This window comes from Carassius auratus, chromosome 25 (assembly GCF_003368295.1).
Source record: "Carassius auratus strain Wakin chromosome 25, ASM336829v1, whole genome shotgun sequence".
NCBI lineage: Eukaryota > Metazoa > Chordata > Actinopteri > Cypriniformes > Cyprinidae > Carassius > Carassius auratus.
This window is the reverse complement of record NC_039267.1, coordinates 20,437,468-20,463,811: the sequence shown is the minus strand read 5'-3', so window position 1 is coordinate 20,463,811 and position 26,344 is coordinate 20,437,468. Positions and strand designations below refer to the sequence as shown.

At 39.5% G+C, this 26,344-nt stretch overlaps 4 protein-coding genes across 5 annotated transcripts; all 4 read left to right on the top strand.

The window, feature by feature from the left end:
- Nucleotides 1-135: 135 nt before the first annotated feature.
- On the top strand, nt 136-838 carry LOC113043809 (histone H2B). The gene has a single exon (XM_026203406.1). It carries the CDS (start codon nt 173-175, stop codon nt 545-547), a length of 375 nt encoding a protein of 124 aa, XP_026059191.1. The 5' UTR covers nt 136-172; the 3' UTR covers nt 548-838.
- Nucleotides 839-1,871: 1,033 nt separating this feature from the next.
- On the top strand, nt 1,872-2,672 carry LOC113043799 (histone H2A-like). Its single transcript, XM_026203397.1, has one exon. The coding sequence runs from the start codon at nt 2,014-2,016 to the stop codon at nt 2,398-2,400; it is 387 nt and encodes a 128-aa protein (XP_026059182.1). The 5' UTR covers nt 1,872-2,013; the 3' UTR covers nt 2,401-2,672.
- Nucleotides 2,673-3,319: 647 nt separating this feature from the next.
- On the top strand, nt 3,320-7,105 carry LOC113043790 (histone H3). Of its 2 annotated transcripts, XM_026203389.1 has the most exons (2): nt 3,320-3,665; nt 6,982-7,105. In XM_026203389.1, the coding sequence occupies exons 1-2, from the start codon at nt 3,372-3,374 to the stop codon at nt 7,096-7,098; spliced, it is 411 nt and encodes a 136-aa protein (XP_026059174.1). In that variant the 5' UTR covers nt 3,320-3,371; the 3' UTR covers nt 7,099-7,105. The 2 variants fall into 2 exon arrangements, with proteins under 2 accessions (XP_026059174.1, XP_026059173.1); XM_026203388.1 differs by lacking the exon at nt 6,982-7,105 and having other exon boundaries at nt 3,323-3,813.
- A 9,685-nt stretch (nt 7,106-16,790) lies between these two features.
- Nucleotides 16,791-25,770, top strand: LOC113043769 (piggyBac transposable element-derived protein 4-like). Its single transcript, XM_026203358.1, has 3 exons — nt 16,791-17,221; nt 22,002-22,088; nt 22,267-25,770. The coding sequence occupies exons 1-3, from the start codon at nt 17,073-17,075 to the stop codon at nt 23,834-23,836; spliced, it is 1,806 nt and encodes a 601-aa protein (XP_026059143.1). The 5' UTR covers nt 16,791-17,072; the 3' UTR covers nt 23,837-25,770.
- Nucleotides 25,771-26,344: the final 574 nt, after the last annotated feature.

Below are 26,344 nucleotides of genomic sequence, written 5' to 3'. Positions count from 1 at the left end.
ACTGTCCAGCCCGCCGATTTCTAACCAATGAAATATGTTTCTGTTATTCATTGTGCGAAAGACCCAATCAGGGAACAGCAGCCAGCCCTCTGAAATTAGCATGAGCATTCGATAAATCCCGGGTCAATGATCTTAAACACTTATTGTGTTGTTCTACTTATCTTGAACTAACATGCCTGAACCAGCGAAGTCCGCTCCTAAGAAGGGCTCCAAGAAGGCCGTCACCAAGACCGCCGCTAAAGGAGGAAAGAAGCGCAGAAAGTCCAGGAAGGAGAGCTACGCTATCTACGTGTACAAAGTGCTGAAGCAGGTCCATCCTGACACCGGCATCTCTTCGAAGGCGATGGGGATCATGAACTCTTTCGTCAACGACATCTTCGAGCGCATCGCCGGTGAGTCGTCTCGTCTCGCTCACTACAACAAGCGCTCCACCATCACCTCGAGAGAGATCCAGACCGCCGTGCGTCTGCTGCTGCCCGGAGAGCTGGCCAAACACGCCGTGTCTGAGGGCACCAAGGCCGTCACCAAGTACACCAGCTCCAAGTAGATCTCCGCTTCGACTCCGAGACACAAAGGCTCTTTTAAGAGCCACCCATCTCATCACTTAAAGAGCTTACAGTATATAATAGTCATTGGCTATATCTAAAGTATACATATTTGGCCGATAAGACCCGTTGTTCTACACCGCAGTCCTATATCACGGTGGTAACGGTTTTTGAGATAGTTCTGTAAAAGACGAAGGTATTTGGGGTTTGAACTCTGTATGTGACCAATGGGCTTGATCTGTTCTTCTGTGTAATTCTATGATTCTGATGACTTTATCAAAGCTTTTTGGGCATCTAAGAGTATATAAAGTGTTTTTTTTTTGTTTTTTTTTTGTATTTGACACAATGGAGTCTAAAATAAATGTACGTTATATTAAAAGTTTCGATTGATTGCGTCGTGATTACAGATTCCGTGCTTTAAGTGTGTGTGTGTGCGTGTATATTTGATCCCATCCCGAGGTAACAACATACTATATTGAAGGGGTTTTACATACAGCAGCCAACAGACGACCTTAAAAAAAAAAAAAAATCCTTTTATTAGTTTGTGGATTTGCTTGAGCAGAGCTAGAAAGAGCTACTGAACATAAATAAAATGTGCAAAAGGATTTTGAATAAATACCCCTAGAAAGAGCTACTGCAATACTTCATTGGTGGGGTGTCAGCCAGCGAGTCATCTGGTTCTGACCGTGTTCTTTTAGTACTCTGAGCCTGGAGCCAGGAGAGCATATCAAGTGTTATTCAATGTATTTGTATTTTTACCGAGCCGAGTGAGCGCGTTTCACACGGCGAAAGCGATGCACGCGCTTTTCACTTGTAAAACTCAAGGCTGTATGGGTAGTCTCTGCTCTCGGTGGGACGTGAATTGTGAAGGGCGCTCTGAAAACCGGCAGCGCAGGCAAAGGATTAAAACCTCTAATAAAACAGATGTCCAAATGAGCGTACCGGTACGCTAAAAGCACGTTTTGGGCGCACGGAGAGGTGGCGGTACGCTCAAGAGCTATATTTGGAAGTTGCGGTACTGATTACCGACCCACTTAAAGCACTGAACAGATTGCTGGATAAAATTTCCGATTAAACATTATTGAAAGGAGTGCTACTCAATACAGACTTGGTTTGAAAGGAACATCAAGAGCAACCGTTTTTATCAAACTTTGTGAACGTGTGATCTTATACATTTGTTATCTTGCCGTTATTTTATCATCTGTTGTACTTAATCACGTGTTTTATTTGCAAATAAATGCATATTCGTTTTCTGCGTGTATAATATTTTTATTTTTTACAACATTAAAAGGAAAGCGTGGTAGAGAGGGGCGGGGCTTGGAGTTTTGAGGGGCTTTCAGTGATTGGTTTACAGCTGTGACAGATTCTGACCAATAGACGACGAGCGCAGTCTCTTATAAACCGATCGGCAAACCACGACTCCAACATTTCTGCATTGATTTGCAGTTTATACAACAATAGTTGAATAATGAGCGGCAGAGGTAAAACCGGTGGTAAGGCCAGGGCGAAGGCTAAGACTCGCTCCTCCAGAGCAGGACTGCAGTTCCCCGTCGGTCGTGTTCACAGACTTCTCCGCAAAGGGAACTACGGCGAGCGCGTCGGTGCCGGTGCTCCGGTGTATCTGGCTGCTGTGCTCGAGTATCTGACGGCTGAGATCCTGGAGCTGGCTGGAAACGCCGCTCGGGACAACAAGAAGACCCGTATCATCCCCCGTCACCTGCAGCTGGCGGTGCGCAACGACGAGGAGCTCAACAAACTCCTGGGCGGAGTGACCATCGCTCAGGGCGGCGTGCTGCCCAACATCCAGGCCGTGCTGCTGCCCAAGAAGACCGAGAAACCCGCCAAAACCAAGTGAACACGAGAGGACACAACACTCACAAAGGCTCTTTTCAGAGCCACACACTTCCCCTTAAAGAGCAGCTTGACAATATACATTTGTACCTCTTTATTTCTTTTACATGTGTATCTAAAGAACACACGAGTGTTGAGCGAGTTGATACGGTTTATATTCAGTCCTGTAGCGGACCCATACAGCAAGCAGTTTCGTCCCAGAACCGGCCCACATCTGGCACGCGTGGATCTCATGCTAAAGCGACTCCCAAATAAAGACTATGGAAATAATCAAAAGCGCAATGATGCACAAGTGCTATGACGAGTTTCGGTTATATTAATGAAGCACATATGTTTGCTGTAGCAACGGACAGAATGGAAAAAGAATAGAGCAAGCTGGTGTTCGAGGTCTTTTTTGCATTTGGTGATTGTTTAATAAATGAAAACAATACAAAAAGATTAGAAAGCTAGTTAGATTTTGTATATATTTTTAAGAATAGAGTTAGAATAGAAGGTAAAAAAAAAACGGAAGAGATGTGTTTTTAGATTTTTTATTATTTTGTACTGTGTACTCAATTCAAGTGTTAGTGGAGCAACACAAAATGATCCTCAAATGAAAACAAAAAACGTGTCACTGCAATAAGGAAGATAATTGAACATTTTAAAACATTTATGGTAACATTCTTCACCCCACTGTCACGTGTAGTGTAAATTACTTCTGACTAACATCGGCCTTTTGATGATCATATTTGTAAAAGGAAACAAAAAAGGGTCATGAGGGACTGGAGAACTTTTGAGCGGGAAACCCAGACTGTCGCTGTCTGTTCGAAAACAGGAAACGCACTGTCATTGGCCGCCTCGCGCTGTGACGTAAACACAATAGCCAATCCAATGCCGCCGGTGACGCACCGCACAATGCTGCAGGAGATATTAAAAATCCCCTGCAAAAGCGTCTGATCATTCTGTTGAAGAGATCAACACAGGAAACTCGAGAAAATGGCAAGAACCAAGCAGACGGCCCGTAAATCCACCGGAGGTAAAGCCCCGAGGAAGCAGCTCGCCACCAAAGCCGCCCGTAAGAGCGCTCCAGCCACCGGCGGCGTCAAGAAGCCTCACCGCTACAGGCCCGGCACCGTGGCTCTGCGAGAGATCCGTCGCTACCAGAAGTCCACCGAGCTGCTGATCCGCAAGCTGCCCTTCCAGCGTCTGGTGCGAGAGATCGCTCAGGACTTCAAGACGGACCTGCGCTTCCAGAGCTCCGCCGTCATGGCCCTGCAGGAGTCCAGCGAGGCTTATCTGGTCGGTCTGTTCGAGGACACCAACCTGTGCGCCATCCACGCCAAGAGAGTCACCATCATGCCCAAAGACATCCAGCTGGCCCGCCGCATCCGTGGAGAGCGCGCCTAAACGCCTGACTTCACAAGTATTGAAACCACAAAGGCTCTTTTAAGAGCCACCTCAATTTGTCTAACAAAGAGCAGTTATCTGAATTTCTGTAAAACAAGCTGTGTACAATGTACATAAACTTATTATTTTATGTTTATTCTGTAGTTTCAAATTTTCAATTAAAATAATCGCAAACTTATCAAAATGTGTCATTCTAACGTTACCTTCCACATCATTTTACAAGAATTGCCCCGTTTGATCTTTCCTGAGGGCAGCCACTGGCTCATGCAGATGACATCTCTCACAATAATGCTACAGCGACGACACCTCAGGGAAGCAGAATATATATACAGGTGCTGGTCATATAATTAGAATATCATCAAAAAGTTAATTCTACTAATTACATTCAAAAAGTGAAACTTGTGTATTATATTCATTCATTACACACAGACCAATATATTTAAATTGTTTATTTTTTTATTTTATTTTGATGATTATAACTGACAACTAAGAAAAAAAAACAAATTCAGTATCTCAGGAAATTAGAGTATTACTTAAGGCCAAAACAAAGAAAGGATTTTTTTTAGAAATCTTGGCCAACTGAAAAGTATGAGCATGTACAGTACTCAATACTTGGTTTGGGCTCCTTCTGTCTGTATGACTGCAGCAATGTGGTGTGGCATGGAGTGGATCAGTCTGTGGCACTGCTCAGGTGTTATGAGAGACCAGGTTGCTCTGATAGTGGCCTTCAGCTCTTCTGTATTCTTTGGTCTGGTATATTGAATCTTCCTCTTCACAATACCCAACAGATTTTGTATGGGGTTGTGGTCAGGTGAGTTTGGTGGCCAATTAAGAACAGGGATACCATGGTCCTTAAACCAGGTACTGGTAGCTTTGGCACTGTGTGCAGGTGCCAAGTCCTGTTGGAAAATGAAATCTGCATCTCTGCATCTAAAGTTGGTCAGCAGCAGGAAGCATGAAGTGCTCTAAAACTTCCAGGTATACGGCTGCGTGGACCTTGGACCTCAGAAAACACAGTGGACCAACACCAGCAGATGACATGGCACCGCAAACCATCACTGACTGTGGAAACTTTACACTGGACCTCAAGAAATGTGGATTGTGTGCCTCTCCTCTCTTCCTCCAGACTCTGGGACCATGATATCCAAAGGAAATGCTAAATTGACTTTCATCAGAGAACTTAACTGTGGACCACTCAGCAGCAGTCCAGTCCTTCTTGAAGCGAGACGCTTCTGGAGAGCTAAAAATGAAATAATTTTTGTCTCTAATTTGAAAGGACTTGATCCGAGAGTCATTATGAACGGAATCTGCAAACCTTTCAAATTGGCGTCAAAAATGATTTTATTGAATCAAAACTTAGGAGTCAAATTAAACAAATTTACTGGCTAATTAGAAGAATATATATATATATATATATATATATATATATATATATATATATATATATATATATATAGATCTCATTTCAATCATTTTACCGACTCAGACCTTTGAGTCTCATTCAGCAAAATGGTGGTTATTTTCCATACACTGAAAGGTAATAAAGAGTTGTTTATTATTATTATTATTATTATTAAGTATATTTCAGGCTGGTAACGCTTATGAGTCTGTCCCGTGATGAAGGAACGACTCGAAAAAGCCGATGACTCGATAGATGAATTAATCAATAATTTTTTGACCCGATTATAATTAAAGCTCAAAAAATATTCAATGCATGGTTGTAGAGAGACTTGACCTTGAGAGGCAGAATACTGCTTGCTAAGGTTTACTTACTCTGCAATCTCCTCTATATGTGGATAACAGCATCTGTAAAATAAGTTGATAAAATCATGTTTAATTTTGTTTGGAAAAACACAATCCATTATGTTAATAAGTCTGTATTAATGAACATATATGAGTATCGAGGGGTTGATTTTCTTTGATTTCTTTTCCTTGAACAACACTTTCAAAATAAGTAGGATTAGACAGTTTTTGTGTAATTCAAACTCAATCTGGGATTTTATCCCCAAAGACTACTTTTCCAAATTAGGTGGTCTCCCTTTTCTATTGATCTGTAATTATAATATTGCTAGTTTCTTTTATCTAAATGTCTTAAACAGGCATTACTTGCATGGTAAATGTATTTTTAAGCACAATTTCTCCCATCACTGGTAATTCATTTGGAAAATCAAGACATTTTATTTAAGAGAAAATCATAGTTTTTTTCATAACTGGTTTGTTTGTTTCCCAGTTATTTAATCATCATATTTACAAACACACACAGTGCTTTGCATCCATACATAAATCTTAAACTATCCCATTACATAAATATTCATACCCTTCAAATAACCAATTTTTGGCACAACCACTAAAACTAAAAACTAATTTGGACTGGAATAATACCATGAAAAACAAGACTTTGCCTCCCTCTGCCAGCAGCTTACATTCTGGATAAGGGACAACACAGCTGTCCACATTCAAACAGTAGAGAGAGAAAATGCCTCTTGCTGAATCTACATTCTGCAGAACTGCTGGAAACATCTACAAAGGATTGCAGTTCTTGAAACAAAGTAACTTGCTGGACTTCCAAAACAGCAAAACACCCAGCAGACCGTCGTTACAGACCCCCTCCGCATACAGTCGTCCAGAGTGACACCCAAACGCACACAAGACATCAGATTGTAATGAGATTCTTGTATTGCTGCCATAGCATTCTCTACCCCAGATTCAGAAATGACAATGCTTATGAATACTGGTATTCTACCACCTTCTATGCATCTGGAGAACAGATTTGAAGCATTACTGAATGCTGGTGAGGAATCCCAAAATGGGATTAAACATGGAGCGGACCAGCCAGCAGATGTTTGGCTGGCTGATCCAGGTGTTAGCGCTACTAACTGGTGCTCAAGGACGAGTAGACAGCGGCATTCGGCTCAGAGCACAGCCAAGTCCAGGACTCTGATAGTGGGCGACTCTATTATCAGAAACATCAGTAGCAGGACTACAACAACATGCTGTCTACCTCAAGCCACGGTCTCTGACGTGAACAAGGAACTTCAGAACATTCTGATGAAGCACAAGACTGCAATCAAATCATCATCCATGTGGGGAAGAATGATATTCAGAAAGAGCAGTCAGAACTCATTAAGAAGGACTTCAGTGAACTCTTAGAAACACTTAGAAGACTCTAAGTTCAGTCATTCATCAGTGGACCAGCGAGGCTTATCTGGTCGGTCTGTTCGAGGACACCAACCTGTGCGCCATCCACGCCAAGAGAGTCACCATCATGCCCAAAGACATCCAGCTGGCCCGCCGCATCCGTGGAGAGCGCGCCTAAACTCAACACTGTTTTACACCGTAAACAACAAACAAAGGCTCTTTTAAGAGCCACCAAAAGCGCACAAGAACGAGATAATTTCTGCCGCAGTGCTGAGTATAACAACAAGAGTAACACTACGTTTAATTTTTTACGGCTCCCATCGTTTCAAAAGAATCGGTTCGTTCGCGAACGTCACAACTCTAGTGGCAAAAATAAAATGAGTAAAATAAAAAATATTTAAGACACATTTTACGGCAGACTACATGAAAGTGTACCCCTGTCTTGTAAGTGTCAAACATAATGACAGTCTTGCTCGCTGCACTATCTGTAACAGCGACTTCGGCAGTGCCCATGGCGGGTTAAATGATTACAAAAGGCACGTTGAGGGGAGTTGACAAGTTTCATTTCATGTGCATATTATTCAGGCTAGTTGCAAAGACATGAAAACAACATATTCCTTAGACCTGTTTAAAGTTGCAATGGAAAATAAATAAAGGCAGTTGACATAAATAGTATAAGCACCTTATATAAATAGTAAATGTAAATTAGCATATGCTAATTTTTTGAGGAATTTGGGGTTTTCATGAGCTGTATGCCAAAATCATCAGTATTAAAACAATAAAAGACCTGAAATATTTCAGTTGGTGTGCAATGAATCTAAAATATTAAAAGTTTAATATTTATTATTACATTATGGAAAATAATGAACTTTTATCACAATATGCTATTTTTTTTAGAAGGACCTGCATGTTTCTCAGTTCTTCCATTCAGATAGGCAAAGTCACACTGAGAAGGTGACTACAGCTGAGATGCATTTCACATCTTTTATTGTGGAACATAACCTGCCATTCCATGTGTGTAGGCACACAGGAAAGTTATTTAAGAAAATATTTCCTGACTCTGAGATTGCAAAAAAATATGCCTGCTCTTCCACTAAGACGGCAGCTATGATGAACCTGGTGTTTAGAGGATTTGTACAAGTTAATTGTACAAGCTATTTGTACACCGGCAGTGAAGGATTCAAGAAGGTGTAACTATTGTGTTGTGTTTGTGGAAGATGAAAAAATAAATCTACAAGTTTTTCAACTTCTGTTTGTGACTTCAAATTTACTGGTACACATGTGTGGCTATTCTCTACAACTACAAATTCCACTGTCCCAGACGCACAGTTGCTGTGTGGATCGAGTGGTCCATGGTGAGGGTGGGGTTACGGTATGGGCAAGCGTATGTTATGGACAATGAACACAGCTGCATTTCATTGATTGCATTTTGAATGCACAGAGATACTGTGATGAGATCCTGAGGCCCATTGTTGTGCCATTCATTCACGACCATCACCGCATGTTGCAGCATGATAAAGCATGACCCCATGTTGCAAGGATCTGTACACAATTCCTGGAAGCTGAAAACATCTCAGTTCTTGCATGGCCAGCATACTCACTGGACATGTCACCCATTGAGCATGTTTGGGATGCTTTGGATTGGTGTATACAACAGGGTGTTCCGGTTCCAAACAATATACAGCAACTTCGCACAACCATTGAAGAGGAGTGGACCAACCAACATTCCACAGGCCACAATCACACCAGATACACGCTGGTTTTCAGAGCTAAAAACACCACTCATTGTTTTTGCTTAGCTACATGAATTGATTATTATCAAGTTTGACATATTATTTGACATTGTGCACATGGCACAAAAAAAAAAAAAAAAAAAAAAAAAAAAAAAAACATTGTAAATTATGGTTATTATTGTTTTTATTATTATTATTTGTCATTTATCAGCAAATAACTTGGGTCTGCTTTTGGAGTTAATCAAAGTGGCGGTCATTGTAAAGCTCTGACTCCGAGCTTTCAAATGTTATCCATTTTTTGTTGATCAAGACAGAGGTTGGAAAAATTGGATTTAATAATATTGTCGCCCATGGTACGCATCAGTTTAGGGGACTGCTCAGTGCTCGTAAATAGTTGATAAAAATAATGACATTCATTAAAAGGTGAGGTTCTACGCTTTAAAATGATACCTATTTTGAGTTGCGCAGTACTTTCCAGTTTTGTTTTTAATCTGATCAAGTGTTTACATGTTTTCTCGCTCAGATTACAAAAGGATTAAACCTCCCCTCACAATCAGAAATTTGAGTCGGATCTGGCCAATTCAATCCAATTGACATGTTTACAAGTGACTTATTTATTCAGATTGGGCTTCTAGTCCTATTATGATCGGATTAGTGGGGTCCATGTAAATCTGAATTGTCAACAACACTGGTTACTCCAACTCCGTTATCAACAGAATTACCCATTACAACTTCAACTTGGCCTTCATCAGGTAAGTTACTTCATGGAGTTCACATGGAGCACTGACAGGAATGTTGTCACCGGAAACCCACATCGCAAACGAACTTGGCCCGCATGTGGCCTCAAGCTGGTACTGCTGGCCAAATGTCAGCAATGGCATGTACCCTTTCAGCCAGAGCTGGGCCATGTGTGGCAATCACAGCACAGCGGGGATCCGGCAAACAGTATCTGTGCCGATTGTTGATGGGAGGAATGTCGCCCAGATCAGTCCAGTAATATCTGGCCCAAATCAAGCTAAGATCTGGCAGCATATTATGTGACCCATGATAAACAAGATAAATACAATATTGCATGATAATGGTTAAATGATCACAGACATTTTAATGAAGTGTAGTATTGTTAAAATGAAGTCTTTGAAATGGCAAGTCAAAACACAATGATACATTATCATTTCAAAATTAAACAAATCAGTCAAGTGTATTAAACATCACTTAATTATAATTTTAATAAATGTTATATTATATTTATATTATTCATGGTATGAATACTCTTAGAATCCTTGCATGAAAATAGGGAGAGAGAGATCATTCTGTGATATGTTTCTCCTTCCTCTGTGGCTATGGTAACAATTAAAAAATGTGCCATTAAAAAGTTTTACAACAATTTTTACGGCAGCGATATCAAACGCTCATTGGCTCGCACTGGTTTCGCTATAGATTGCGACATGCCGTGTTTCTGGTGATGCATGTTTTGAATGAGAAACACACTCAAACACACTCACTCTTTATTGGTTGATTTGTTCTTTATAAAAATAAACAGAAAAATCAATGCAATACATTTTAATATTGCACAGTTATATGATGTGTGGGTTTTAAGTCAGATTTTCTATTCAGTTTAATGTACTTTATTGGCATAGTTTGTGTGTACATTCCCAGACAGCAAGCAGTGTCATTCCAGATCTGGCCCACATGTAGCCCGCATGGATTTCAAGCAGGCCAGATGTGGGCGAACACTATGTTGCTGTCTGGTTTACCAAAGCATGTTGCAAAATTAATAATTGCGATTATAGTAATATAAAGGGCAATAATATGAAACATTAAGATTCTGTATTGGGTCTGGACTATATAAGGCTCAGGTGTGGCTCAGATTTGATAATTCTGGTTTACTTGAAGGGTTAGTTCATAGAAAAATGAAAATTATGTCATTAATGATTCACCCTCATGTTGTTCCAAACCAGTAAGACCTCTGTTTATCTTTGGAACACAGTTTAAGATATTTTAGATTTAGTCTGAGAGCTTTCTGTCCCTACATTTAAACTGTGTGTATGGTATACTGTCCATGTCCAGAAAGGTAATAAAAACATATTTGAAGTAGTCCATGTGACATCAGAGGGTCCGTTAGAATTTTTTGAAGCATCGAAAATACATTTTGGTCCAAAAATAGCAAAAACGACGACTTTATTCATCATTGTCTTCTCTTCCGTGTCTGTTGTGAGAGAGTTCAAAACACTGCAGTTTAAATGATATCCGGTTTGCAAACGAATCATTTGATGTAACTGGATGTTCTTGAACCAGTTCACCAAATCGAACTGAATCATTTGAAACAGTTAGCGTCTCCAATAAGCATTAATCCACAAATGACTTAAGCTGTTAACTTTTTTAATGTGGCTGACACTCCCTTGGAGTTAAAACAAACCAATATCCTGTAGTAATGCATTTACTCAAACAGTACACTGACTGAACTGCTGTGAAGAGAGAACTGAAGATGAACACTGAGCCGAGCCAGATAACGAACGAACGATTGACTCATTCTCGAGTCAAGAATCGTTTTTGTCGGACGCGTCCCATTTGAGAACCGAGGAGCTGATGATACTGCGCATGTGTGACTCAGCGTGAAGCAGACCGACACACAGAGCGCCTGAACCGAGCTGATTCTTTTGGTGATTGATTCTGAACTGATTCTGTGCTAGTGTTATGAGCGCGGGTAAACCGAAGGCTTGAATCAAGGGCAATCATCGCCAATGATGTCATTACTTCGAGCGCAAAAGAACCAGTGAACCATTTTCTTCAACAGGTTTATTGAATCGAACTGTCCGGAAGAACCAGTTTGTGGAAAAGAAACCGAACATCCCATCACTACTGGTGATCTGAAAACCGATGCAACCGGTTCTTGACGATGTATGTATCAGGCGTCTTGTGAGGCCGCATACATTGAGACGATGTATATATGAGGCGTCTTGAGAGACGACGTACATTGAGACGACGTATATATCAGGTGTCTTGTGAGGCCGCATACATTGAGACGATGCATATATGAGGCGTCTTGTGAGGCAACGTACATTGGCAAACGAGTAGCATGAGGTTTCAGGAGGGGGGTCATGGACATTATCCATAATTTAAAATGCTACAATTTTCATTGATTGTGTTTTGTTCTCTACACTATATTACATGGAGTGGAAGTCAAATCAGAGATGTAGCTGGGTTTTTTGAATGGTGTGGGTCTTAATTTGTGAATTGTGGACCCCTTCTCTGTGTAATTAGTGAGCTAGACTAGGCAAGGCAAGTTTATTTATATAGCACATTTCGTACACAATGGTAATTCAAAGTGCTTAACATAAAGTAAAATAATCATGAAGAAAAATAATAACAAACATAAAAACAAGCTATTTTAAAACTTTGGAAATGATTTAAAAATTGACTTATTTAAAATAAATTGAAAACAGTTAAAAACAGAAAATGATTTTACATAAAATACAGTGAATACGTCAAATACAGTGCAATCGGTTCGGACATTGCACAGTGCTCATTCAATAGATGCACAGCTAAACAGGTGGGTTTTGAGTCTAGATTTAAATGTGACTAGTGTTTTAGCACATCTGATCTCTTCTGGAAGCTGATTCCAACTGCGGGAGGCATAATAACTAAAGGAGGACTCCCACTGTTTTGTGTGAACCCTTGGTATTTCTAACTGACTCGATCCTTATGATCTGAGTGCTCTGTTAGGCTTATATTCAGTGAAAATATCTGCAATATATTTAGGTCCTAGGTCATTGAGTGATTTATAAATGAGTAAAAGTACTTTAAAATCAATCCTAAATGTAACTGGAAGCCAGTGTAAGGACCTGAGGACTGGTGTGATATGCTCAGATTTTCTGGTTCTAGTCAGAATCTTGGCAGCAGTGTTCTGGATGAGCTGCAGCTTTCTAATGGTCTTTTTGGGAAGGCCGGTGAGGAGCCCATTACAATAGTCCACCCTGCTTGTGATAAAGGCATGAACAAGTTTCTCCAAGTCTTGGCTGGAAACAAAACATCTAATTCTTGCAATGTTTTTTAAATGATAGTATGCTGATTTAGTTACTGCTTTGACATGACTACTGAAACTAAGGTCTGTCTCCAGAATCACACCAAGATTCCTGACTTGATTTTTAGTTGTTTGACCCCTAGAGTCAATGTATGCATTCACCTTGAACACTTCATCTTTGTTTCCAAATGCAATAACTTTTTTTCCTTGTTTAACTGAACAATGTTCTGGCACATCCAACTATTAATTTCACCAATACATTGGCATTGGGCTGTATCAATGGGGCTGTAGTCATTTGGAGATAAGGCTAGGTAAATCTGGGTATCATCAGTATAGCTGTGATAGGCAATTTGGTTCTTTCTCATTATTTGACTTAATGGGAGCATATACAGGCTAAACAAGAGCGGTGGGGGTCTACTTACAGTAGACTTATTGCTCTCCTAGACTCACATAATAGCCTCTCCCTTCTAAGTATTTCCTGAACCATTTGAGTACCATCCCAGAAAGTCTGACCCAGTTTTCCAATCTCTCTAGTAGTATGTTATGATCGACAGTGTCAAACGCAGCACTGAGATCTAGCAATACCAGCAATGATAATTTGCCAGAGTCAGAATTTAAGCGAATATAATTTATTATATTAATGAGTGCTGTTTCTGTGCTGTGATGCGGTTGGAAACCAGATTGAAAATTGTTCAGGTATCCATTTGAGTTTAAGGGTGCTTTCACACTTGATTCACTTGCCTGGTCCGAACCCGAGTTCGGGTTCTCCTCCCTCCCCCTGCCCCCGCTGGACTGTGTTCATATTATAATATTTGAGTCCGAACCGCAGTTCGCTTGCGTCATCAAGCCAGCAGCTGTTTACCCCGCTGCTTGGTAAGGACAGCGCAGGAGAAGGCACAAATGCATAACATTACTCTCTGCACTTTTATGTATTACGTTTTTGAACTGTTCGTTTTGTTGATAAAGCTACGGTACATAACGGCACTTGTGTCTGTCTTACGAATTTACTGAAAATAGGTACTCTAAAGAATGTTGAAGGCGAACATAAATGAGATGTACAGCTCTCTGCTTGCAGCGCGTCAGTCACGCTTATCAGGAAAGTGAGTGAAACACACACACAAACACATATTCTCATAAAAGTAATTTGTCATTAAAAGCAGTTCACTTCTGCAATTTGGTACGATTGCATTCACATAAGGAGCGAACCTTACCAGAGTTCACATTAAGTGTACCCCAGACCCCCGTTTTTAAGCGGACCCGGGTACGGTTCGCGGGTGCGCATCCGAGTATGGAAGACAGCGTTCACATCATCCAAACGAACCAAATTCTGACGTCAATCGACCCCGGGTGAGCACCAAAAGTGCTAGTGTGAAAGCACCCTAAGTATTTGTTCAACTGATTAAAAACGACCTTTTCTATAATTTTGCCAATAAAAGGAAGATATTGGTCTATAATTGCTCAAAATGGTGTTACCAAGATGTTCTTTTTCAGGAGGGGCTTAACAACTGCAGTTTTCAGGGAGTTTTGAAATGTCCCAGAAATAAGTGATTTCTAAGAGATCTGCTTCTAAACAATTAAGCACATTTTTGAAAAAAGATGTGGGAAGTGTGTCAAGATAGCAGGTTGACAATTTTAGGTGATTCTATTCTATTTCTTCCTAAATTTTGCTATCAATTGCTTCAAAAGTAGACATAGTACCTTTTTGATATTGTGGCCAAATCTGTCTGACCTCTGCATTACTTGAGGATGTGCCAATAGCCTTCCTGATATTGATGATCTTCTCAGAAAAGAAGGAAGCAAACTCATTGCATTTTCTGTCTGAGAGCATTTCACTGGGAATCTGACTTGGGGGATTTGTCAGCCTCTCAACAGTGGCAAAAAGAGTACGAGTGTTTTTTAAGTTAATGTTTATAAGGTTTTAGAAGATATTCTGTCTATCTTTGTCTATTTTCACATTAAAAGCATGAAAGCTGTCTTTATAGATGCTATAGTGAATTTCAAGCTTGGTCTTTCTCCACATCCGCTCTGCTTTTCTGAATTGTCTTTTCATAGTCTGAACTGCTGTTGATCTTCTCCAAACTGATTTCTGTCTGTTTTCTTACTGACTATTATTGGTGCAATATCATCAATAACATTCTTAACTTTTGAGTTGAAGGAATCAAGGAGAATATCAACAGAGTCTGCAGAAATGCTTGGTGTTAAAGATATAGCCTCCATAAATAGTACACTTGTGTTCTCGTCTATGCATCTCCTTCTGACAGAGACAGATCTAGATTCAGTAATAGCAGACGATGAAATGTACAGACCCCTACTGATGATTAGTGTGTCCACCTTTGTGTGTGGGTCCATGCACATGCTGAATCAGGTCAAAAGTGTTTAGAACCGTTATCATTTATTTTGTAGTTTTGTTTTCTGCATTATCTTTTTAAATGTTAAAATCCCCTGCAATAGCAAAACAGTCAAACTCTGAAGAAATCATTGATAACATTTTTGTGACCTGTGAGTTTCTGTGAATATTTCGGAGGCTTGTAAATAAACAAATAAACAGAATGCATGGAGCTTTCTATCACGTGATAACACTGAAATAGAGAAAGCTACAGGCACACTGGGTTCCCGCTTGTTCAGTAAGCATTTGTGAATGTTGCTGTTATTATGGCGCGGACCCGACACATATCACTGAGAGCTGCTATCAGTTGTTTTTGGTTCACCTTCAGCAGATAGAGGGTTTGGGCCCTGGCGTTGTGGCAGTGGTCGGAGAGCTCTCACAGGAGCAGGGCCCACAGGCTTTGGTTGGGGGACCCACTGTTTTTGTTGATGTCTGTGGGCTGCAGATTAACATTAGACCTTTATCTGACCTGACAATCTTAGAAAAATTTGATGAGACAACAAAGTATTGCGCATGTAAATAACGTTACAACCTGGTTGTTGCAGGGTTAACTGTCTGCTTATGGACTTTTTCGACTTGGTGTCTAAACTCACTGCTAACTGCTTATCAAACTCTCTTCTCCGGGACACTGCGTACAGCAGACAGATGCACTGTGCAGCCTGCTCAGGCTGCCCTGCTGCCACTGACTGGTGAAATTTCACGGGGGTCGCTGCCGTGATGATGATGGGTGAAACCATTGTGACTGTGAGGGGGAGGGGATTCTAAATCGGTGATTTCTGTTTGAGAGGAGTTTGGTGCGGGTCTCCGAAAATATGGGACAAACCCCGACCCGTATTGATTCAAAACAGGACACGCTGTTTTATTCTCAAATACGGGACGATTCCATATTTTAAGGGATGGGTGGCAACCATAGCCGAAACCAACTAGCAGCTAACTACTGGATCAACTTAAGAGGAAATAGGGACAGCCAACCCCCCCTCCCCAAAAAAAAAAAAAAAAAAAGGTTTTGCAAGCAAGCTGGGAGAAGGAGAAAGTATATAGGGAGAGCTTTGGATGGACAGGAGATAAAATAGCAACAGATATGGGAATAAATAACAAAGAATTTGAGGAAACTAATATATGAACAAATAGGCCAGTTTGGATATTAGAATAACCAAAAGTAGATAAAGAATTACCGAATACTAGAGAGAGTGATAAGTCATCTGACAAAGTAGCAGAGTATTATAGAAGAAGGGAGTGCATGTGTAAGGAGTATATTAAGATTTTTACAGATGGATCAAAAGAATGAAATGCAACGGGTCTAGGAATGACTGTGCCTATGCACAAGATAGAAATGAGTAAAATAACATCTGACTATTTAAGTATATATGCAGTAGAAATATGTGCCATCGTGCTGGCAGTACAGTGGATTGTAGAAAATGCTAACCAAAATTGTATAGTATGTAGTGATTCTGTATCAGCACTTATGAGCATTGAAGCTGTTTTTGTGTAAGGCTTCCTATCATAGAGTAATAAAATATATGTTTGAATTTGTAAAGCACACCGGACTCAATGATATAATATATATATATATATATATATTTTTTTTTTTTTTTTTTTTGTAGGTTACAGGTGACATTATTTCCAAAGATAAGATAGGCCATAGTGATGATCAGGCACAATTTATCTGGAGGGTGGCAGTAGTGCGCTAAGTTAGTCCGCATCCGCTGTTAAGCAGCCAGAGAAGAAGAAGAAGAAGAAACGCAACAAACTGGGTGCCAGCTGCAGTAAAACACCAAAGAAGAAGAACTGAACCCCAGACATTTCACAAGAGAATGGGCGCCAAAGAGGGAGTTTGGCCATTTTTGTGAAGGAAAGACGAAGTGTGAGGAAGAGGGAAGAGCTGGTCTGACTCTACACAACCGAGAAGCGCTTTATTCATGTGTTAATGACCTGATATGAGCCACAGAAACACATTAACGCTCCACGATAAAAAGGCAGCACATTTTTAGCTTTATTGTCATTTCTTCACGATGGCAAACACACGCGAGGAAGCTCTGCAGACGATCACAGACAGTGAGGAAGAGTTCACATGTTCTTCAGACGACGACGAAGATTTGGAGGACGAAAGCTTTCATTTAAAGAAACAATCTGAAACAACAAAGGGCCCAATTTATAATGAGTAAGTTGTTTATTCTTTCGTATAATATTTGTTATAAAAAAACGCTCATCTGTCTTAGGTCTGTTTTAGACTGAAATACGTTTGTAATGTTATGAATAAAATGTGCTGTTCTGTAGAGTTTTCATAGCATTTAACGATCTTACAAAACGTGTAACTGTAAATGTTCTGTATCGTGACTAAATAATAATAACAATATTTTGAGACCTTATCAGTGGCCTACAGTTTTGGATATACTTAAGGCCATTGTTTAACCCTGTAAGAACATAATTAAAAATGAAAATAATTATAATTAAACATGTATATTTAGATGTGTGGATGTGTGTGTATATTGAGAGTGAGGAGTCACGTGACACACACACACACACACAAAAAAAACGTATTCCATTGTTCCTATGTTTTCCACATGTATCGTGTGAAGTACTGCAGCAGTTTTTAACACAGCAGTAACTTCCAGGCATGGTAAATCAGTGCGGAATTGAAAAAACCTCCTCTAATACCGAGTTAACAACACATGTAAACAATCCTGTTTCGCCGCTGGTGTCCTGCCAACATGGCGGAGACTGTGATATCAACCCAACTTTGACGACAACTCCTCACTCTCAATACATACATGCATACAGTAGTCAACATTTCAGCAGTCAAATGTTGACTACTGTGTATTAGGAGTTGAACGACCACTGATTTTTTTTTTTAAAGTCGTCTTTAATGTGTTGAAAGTCCAGTCGAAGTCGACTAGTCGCTGTTGATGTCATTAATGGACAAATAATTCTGGAGCTGTGAAAACACCCTGTGCACAGCTATGGTATTGAGAGTGAGGAGTTGTCGTCATGGTACAGAGCCCCTCCTCCTGCATTCACACTGTTAATGGCTTTATTCTAACCAGGACATTTACATCTTGTAATCACGCATTTAACTACCCTAGCTCACCCAGAACTGGTTTGTCCACTTTGCAGCCCCCAACACCCAACATAAAAACCTCTTATAGTATGTGTCACTGAACATCTTGTTACAATCTAGTGTTTACGAAACAGTCGCAGTTAATTACTTTGTCATTTTGGTCAAGAAAGTATCTGCTAAATGCAGTGTAATTACAACACACTAAAACGCATGTGAATAAACTTACTTTGGCTAGTACAATGCTGTTTTCACCACCTGGAGGCTTGTAGATGGACCCAGCCACAGCAGAAAGCCTCGTTACTTTCCAAAGACTTGTGGCTTTTAAACTGAACTGTGTAGTAACTTGCACCAAAATCAAGATAATTCACAATATCCATATATGTTCATGGAGGTATATGGTGCAGGTCTCTGTGCCGCTGCAGGGAGCTCGTATGGGTCAATATTTTGGATGCTTGAGAGCTTCTCCAAATAGCGCTGTTTTGCGTTTGGTGTGAGCTAGGGCTGGGATAAACGATTCGTTTTAAACGATTAATCTAGTAATTATTTTTTCGATGCATCGATTAATCTAACGATTAATTTTTTCAGACCGATTTGACTTCGATTACCTCCCAATTAAAGCTGCGGTAGGTAACTTTTGACGCTCTAGCGGTTAATAAACAGAACTGCTTGCGTCTTGCGGAAGAACATCGTAGCCGGAACTACTTCTCTCTGTTTATGTCTATGAAGAATCACAAAGGTACTGGGTTACTCCGCCGCGGTACCCCCGAAGCAATCTAAAATAGTCCGAATATAAACACTTATTATAGGTGTACCCTAGTGATTCAGGACAAGCTAAAAACACGGTTTGGAAAATGGATTCATGGTGTACTCGCTTATTATATACATTTTTCTACATTTTGAACACAAACAAAGTTACGGACCGCAGCTCTGATTGGTTGTTTCTTAACGTGAGCGATGTATTTTCTGCAAATGGCAATAGGACACTGGGAGGAGCCAGAGGAGCTTGATTCTTTCACAGATTATCTGTCTCATATTCTACTGTCAGGACATAATGACAGGTTTAAAATATATGTAAAAAAATATATTTTTACAAAATTTACCTACTGCAGCTTTAATTGACTACTAACAATTTATACATGTTGATTTGCATATCTGAATGAAAAAAACATGAATTCCTTAACATTGCAATATGTTTATTGCTCTTAAAATTACAAAATAAAAGACTGAATAAGAATGCATTACTTTGCACTTGTATAGAGATAGCATTCAATAAAATCTTGAAGCCTTGAAAAACACATAGCTTACTAAAACAAGCTTACTGAACACATAGGGCCTAGCTTCCTGAAAAAAAGTTCTTCTTTCAGATGAAAATAACAACTTGATGTCTAGCATTCAATAAAAAAGGTGGCATTCAATGTCAGTTCTATATGCTGTAAAACTTCAATTAAAATGAATAATATTTGTTTCGATCACTGAATGAAGCCTGCTATATTTGGGACAACAGTCACAACCTTAAATTGCTTGCACAAAAATGTGTTTGTTCATTTAAACCATTATGCGCAGAGAACATTGAGGGTGAGAGAGCGTGAGGTCTGCAGTCTTGGCCATTAGTTGATTTCCTTGTTTTTGTGTAGGTAATACGTTGTCATATATGTTGAAACTTAAATAGACTACCTATACAAGTAGTAATGTCTCTTTGTATTATTTTGGCCTGTTATTGACGTAATGCACGTCATTGACAACATGCACAACCAGATGTTCGAATAGTTCGAATATTCGTGTATTTTTTAGAGGGAATATTCAAACGTCATTTATGAGCAATTTTGACAGCCCTATCTCAAAGTCTATGTTCCCATTTTGGATGCTGTCAATGACAACATCATAAAATTATGACCTTTCTGAAATATATTTTCAAGCCTAAAGGTATTTCCTACACACACCAGGTTTTCTCCCAGCTCTTTACAATTATTTCGGACTTTATAAAAAGTTTGAGTTCGTGTTTCAAAAAAATAACTGCATTTTTTTCACAATTGTGTGTGAGTTTTTGTCGTTTAAGTGCTACTGGCATGCTTGTCTGAAGCGGCTAGCCAGCATACATCCAGCTGAACACGCAGACTTTCAAACTATACTGCATTTGATAATCACCTTCATCCAGTTTGTGCTATTTCTGCGTTTTGACCGATAACAAGTCTTTATACTCATTTTAAACTACAATTGTGGATATCTCATAACTCCCTCACACAAGCTCTTGTCAACACTGCCATCTATTGATGTAGCGTTCTCCGGTAGATTGCAGTTGTTGCCAGGTTTTCACAAGAAAACCCGTCCAACGCTACTCAAAACCAGCCTAAAACTAGACCAATCTTTTTCGAGGGGGTCCCCAGTAAAAAAAATAAATAAAATTGGTGGCAAAGCGTTATAAGCGTTTTGAAAAATGGGGACATGGGTTATTTCCTCATAAAGCAGAGTTCAGACTTTACGATTTTCAAAGTAGTTGGGTCACTGTTCTTTTCACACTGCCTGACTATCTTGGCCAGCATTCAGTCACTGCTGTGTTCACACTGCACGATGGATCGGCGACAGAAGGTTTCACACTGCATGACTTTACAATAGGAAGAATCGCAGACAGCTCTGTCTGGCACACAATCTACGTTTCACAACCAAACACGTGTGAGATGTGACAAGAAAACAACGCGATATCACGCGTGCAAGACTGGAGTTTTCTTGTGAGACTGGGATTATTAAAAATGGTAGCCCGCAAGAAGCTTGCAGTAAGAATTGCCTGTGCACTAATTTGCAGTGAAAACAAGAAAAAGAAAAGAAAATGGTTGGGGAGATGCGAGGAACAAGGATTGTGTGTTCTTATATCATGCTTACTGATATTGTGGTCTATAACTCCTCCCCGAACTCCCCGCTCTGTATCTTTCTCTCTCATTGGCTGTCGGTCATCGCCAATGTAGTTGCCGACTTGTCCGATGGTAAAAGTTATAATGAAATATATAAAAAAAAAAATAATAAATTAGAATAATGAAATTAAAGGGGTCTCCCTATATTGTTTGGGTCACGCCGAGAATATTGATACCAATTATGCCAAAATTGGCCATACTTCCTGTCCGCCATTTTGATGTTGAAAAATTACTTTTTCAAACTCCTAGACCGTTAGTCCAATTTTCACCAAATTTGACTCTGATCATCTTCAGACCCCACTGGCCAAAAGTTATGGATTTCATGTTGATATATGAAACTATTCTCATTTAACGCATTAATTAAATTTGCTGGAAAGATGCCAAAATGCATTCTAGGCTGTATCTCTGCAAAGCTTTGACATTTGCACCAAAGTTTGTATGTGCCATTGTCACCTCACACTGACCATGCCACACCAATTTAGTAACAGCGCCACCTATTGGTCAAGTGTTATAAACCAATCATTAACCATTAGTAATTACACTTATAAAAATGCTAATAACTTTTTATTGCATTAACCTATTGCAATGAAACTGGCTAATGTCTCTAAAATGTAAAAAAGCTCTTTGCTGTTGCACCTTACACATACTATAAAAATCTGAGTTCGTAAGTGCTTATATGGGCTCCTAATATAATTTGGTGTCCTTTTGGAGTTTCTAAGTGTCCTTTTTTGGAAAGACATCCAAATTTTTATATATATATATATATATATATATATATATATATATATATATATATATATATTTGAATTTGAGAATCAACCTTCAATATTTATGCTGGATATAGAAAATTATGACAAAATATTTGAAACCAGATAAATGGCCTATGCTTAATTTCATGAAGTGTGTGATGAATCTAATATGCTACCCTTGACAATCAGACAATTTTTTTTTTTTTTTTATTTTTTTTTTTTTTATAGGAGTGTTGCATTACCTTCAGGTGCATATCACACAAGGGCAGCAAGCAAGCGTCATTCATTTTTCTGCACTGAAGACAATCTTAACCAGTAAGTGTGCTTTATTTATTTTGGAACCGGATAGTCAACTTTTGATTACATGCTTTTAAATAATATACAAATTATATTTGTAAATTGTTTCTTTTAATGAGTGGTTTGTACACTATATTAATTATGCTGTTGTGATCCTGTTGTCAGCATGTTCATATTATGCTTGCTCTTTTTGCAGATGTGAGAGTGACAGTGACCAGATCCCTGCTGCAAAGAGAGCCAGGACTCTTTCATGGAAAGAAGAGACTGATGTTGACCAGGTTCCTCAGACTCTGAGATTCCTGCCTGCTCGGGAACCAGGACCAAAGTTGTCTGATGCTGAATCACATTCTCCCATGAGTCTTTTCAAACTGTTTTTCACAGAGAGCGCCATGGAAAACCTGTGCCACAACACAAATGCTCAGGCTGCCAGGGCAATTGCAAAGGGCTGCAAGTACACATGGACAGATGTCAGTGTTGATGAGCTGTATCGCTACATCGGACTCGTATTTTACATGGCTGTGGTGAAGATGAGCTCCATCGCTGACTACTGGGGGGAGGACAGTCTTTTCTCTCTGCCTTTCCCCGCCACAGTTATGTCAAGGGACAGATACCGCACCATTTCCTGGAATCTACACATGAGTCACCCAGACGCAGACGAGGAAAACGACAGAAAGAGAGGCACAGACCAACATGACCGTCTGTTCAGGATCAAACCCCTCATGGACACGATTCGTCTTGCGTGCAAAGCCTTCTATCATCCTAGAAGAAATCTAGCTGTGAAGGAGAGATTGGTGGCATGCAGAGCAAATATAGGAATGACGGCGTACATGAAAGCCAAGCTGACAAAGTTCAAGTTTTTTGTCCTTTCAGACTCCTCAAATGGATATACTGTGGACTTTTCCGTCTACACGGGCAATAATAGTTTTCCAACAGACCGTGGGCTTTCATATGATGCTGTGATGTCTCTCCTGGACCGTAAAGTTTTGGGCTCTGGGTACCATGTGTACATGGACGATTTCTACACCAGTCCAAAGCTCTTCACAGACTTGTTTACTCTGAAGTTTGGTGCTTGTGGGACGTACAGAGAGCAGAGGAAGGGCTTCCCAAAGTCTGCAGCTAATTCACTGAGCAGACGCTCCAGCAGGGGATCCATCAGGTGGATTCGGGACGGGCCTCTTGTGTGTGTGAAGTGGATGGACACGCAAGTGGTGTCTGTTTGTTCCACCATACATGCTGCCTATACAGGAGAGCGTGTACAAAGAAAAATCAAAGCACAACATACATGGAAAACAAAGTCTTTTCCATGTCCTGCACCTGTGACTGCATACAGCCAGCACATGGGGGGTGTTGACCTGTCCGATCAACTGTTGCAATACTACTCTGCACAACACAAAACCATGAAGTGGTACAGAAAAATCTTCCTACACTTCTTGGACATTGCTGCCAACAACGCTTTCATATTGCACAAAGAGCTGCACGGCAACATGACTCACGATCAGTTCATGGAGGAGCTTATTGCAGAGCTCTGTGGTGTGTCACAGAAAGCAGCACCAAAACAGTTTAGCACAGACCATGTGCCAATCCCAGGAGCTGAGCTGACTTCAGATGTCAGAAGAATTGCTACTGTCGGTCGCCGGATCTGTGTGCATTGCAAAGTAGTGCACAGAAAAAAGCAACAAACACCTTGGAAATGCCAGGCTTGTGACGTTCATTTGTGTCTTCAGTTGAACAGAAACTGTTTCCAGGAATGGCACAAAAGTCTGTGATTGTGTTAAAATTGGGTCTCCAAAAAATGCCATGAAAGATGTAAAACATTTTGAAAAAAATAATTTTGGCAAACCTCAGGCAAATAGGTATAGTTCAAAAAAAATGTATGTTTATCTGCTTGCGCCCAGGGCATCGAAAATGTAGGTCATTTTGTTTCTTCATTAGAACACAGAAGATTTTTAACTCAAACCATTCCAGTATTTCAGTCTTATAATAGAAGTGAATGGAAATCATGGCTTTGAGGGTCAAAAAAACATACACAGACAAAACCAAATTAAACCCTGTAGCTCGTGACCATACATTGATGTGTAAAGACACAAAACAATCGGTCTGTGCAAGAAAGCGAACCATATTTATATAGTTTTTTTTTTTTTACATCAATTTCACCGCAATGTCTGAACTGTCCTAAGCACATTTTCAACAGTCAGTGTTTGATAAGCCTTCTACTTGCTTTCCGGCACATAGCAGAATTATAAGTGCATTACCGCCACCTATCTCTCAAATGGACCATTGACATTCCTAATTGAGATTGTAGATATTGTTTCAATGGTCCATTTGAGAGATGGGTGGCGTCAATGCACTTCTAAGGTTGCAATCTGCTGTAAAGCAAGAAGACGTGTCGAACAACGACTGAAGAATACGAAAACCCGTAAATCCCATAAAGATCCCGTAAAGATCCTGTAAAAGACACATGAAATTGCGATGACACATTTTGTTTCACTTAGCTAGCGAATGATCTCAACTTCAGCCCAGATAGTGAGGAGCTAACTAGTGTTAGGCGATATGGTCATTTTTCATATCGTCAGCCCGTGAGATCGACGATACACAATATTATCGTGCATGGGTGGAGCGAGAGAGAGACTCTCTGTTCTTGTCATAGCATAACTATTCAGTGTTTTAAACCACGCAGGTGCGCGAGAGAGAGCCTGTGGAATCCCCAATATACTAAAAAATATACTTTCAAACATACTGATAAACTAACGTTAAATATAAAAAATAATGTATTTAAAACAGCTAGTTCATATATAGTCTGACGGAATGTCATATCTTGCGTCCTGTGACAAATCTGCCGCATCTGTGCATGGAAGTTATCAGTCTAAATGTTCAGCAAAATCAGTCAACTGTGAAAATCAATAGTAGATTTCATTTAAAGTTCAGCAGTTTAAAACTAATGTTGGACATAAACGAGCATGTTAAATATAAATTATTCAAAACAGGTAAGTTCATATATTTGGAGTACAGTTGAATTGAACTGATGCATCAGTCATACAGCGCTCCAGACCGCGTGCCTCATGACGAGACCGATGCAGCGCCACAGAAACAAGAATGAGATGCATTCTAACATAACTGTAAAATTTAACTCAGTTAGTGAGGGCTCGTTTAAAATTATGCTCATATATAGGCCATTCAGATTAGTTGTTAAAGTGCAATGCTACAGGCTCTAATTCTCATTTGTGTGTGTGCGTGCGTGTGAAATGCGGTGCTAAAGTGAAATAGCTGGGCAGTTTAAGCTGAATTGTAATAGGCCACCTAATAAAAATAATAATAATTTTAAATACAAATAATAAATTTCTGGGACCAACGTGCAGTGTGAAAGGAGCTAAAGTCACTTAGATCTTGGTTGCGCTGGGGGTAAGCAGATAAACAGAAAATGTTAATTTTTGTGTGAACCATCCCTGTAAGTGTTCATTAAAAAATCTATGAAATGGAAGGCCAAAATGTTCAGAAATGGACTAATTAACAACAATTTAAAACGACTTAAAGGAGGAAAAAATAAAAACAATGCTCATAAATTAAAAATTAAAAAAAAAACTTTTTTCCTTTTTCTTTTTGAAAACTTGTTTCTTTTTTCTGATACAAAAGATGTTTTGTTTACTTTTTAAAGCTGTAGGCTACATTATTAATACTCCAATAAAGTTGAATTGAAATTAAATTATTATTAGTTGTTGTTGTTTTTTTTTTTTTTTTCTGACATTATGGAATGTTAATTTAAAAGGTTGGACAAAATTATAACAGGTTGGACAAAATTACTTTGGTTTGACTGTATTTATTGTGTATATAAGTGTTAATTTCGTTTACTAAAACAAGACGATAACAAAGAATTTCAATTGACTTTTTTTTCACATGACTTAAGAGAAGACAAAGACCAGATGACAATAAGGTCAATAAACGATGACTGTGACTATATTAGCATGCAATTTAGTTGTCCAAATAAGATGAGACTAAAATGTATTCAAGAAAATGAAAACTTAAACAAAAAACATCTTTTAGTTTCTCAAAAATAAAAATAGACAACATTTTATTGCAGACTGCTCTACAAGTGCTACGCAAGCTTTCATCAGTGTGGTTGCTAGATATCAAGAGTTCTAATCCCTGTATCGGAGCTTCTCCTTTACAATAATACATTTTCTGCCCAGTGATTTGCTTATTTTAAGCAATCTGGCAACCATTAGCACCTGCTCACTCTTCAATGGGAAGTGCTGCTGCCGATTACCTGAAACACAGAC

What these genes read in the sequence shown, in the direction of transcription:
- LOC113043809 (XM_026203406.1), top strand. Translation starts at nt 173, where the DNA reads ATGCCTGAACCAGCGAAGTCCGCTCCTAAGAAGGGCTCCAAGAAGGCC.
- LOC113043799 (XM_026203397.1), top strand. Translation starts at nt 2,014, where the DNA reads ATGAGCGGCAGAGGTAAAACCGGTGGTAAGGCCAGGGCGAAGGCTAAG.
- LOC113043790 (XM_026203389.1), top strand. Translation starts at nt 3,372, where the DNA reads ATGGCAAGAACCAAGCAGACGGCCCGTAAATCCACCGGAGGTAAAGCC. An exon ending in CCCTGCAGGAGTCCAGCGAG is followed by an intron (nt 3,666 to 6,981) that starts GCTTATCTGGTC and finishes TGGACCAGCGAG; the next exon opens with GCTTATCTGGTCGGTCTGTT.
- LOC113043769 (XM_026203358.1), top strand. Translation starts at nt 17,073, where the DNA reads ATGGCAAACACACGCGAGGAAGCTCTGCAGACGATCACAGACAGTGAG. An exon ending in AAGGGCCCAATTTATAATGA is followed by an intron (nt 17,222 to 22,001) that starts GTAAGTTGTTTA and finishes TTTTTTTTATAG; the next exon opens with GAGTGTTGCATTACCTTCAG. An exon ending in ACTGAAGACAATCTTAACCA is followed by an intron (nt 22,089 to 22,266) that starts GTAAGTGTGCTT and finishes CTCTTTTTGCAG; the next exon opens with ATGTGAGAGTGACAGTGACC.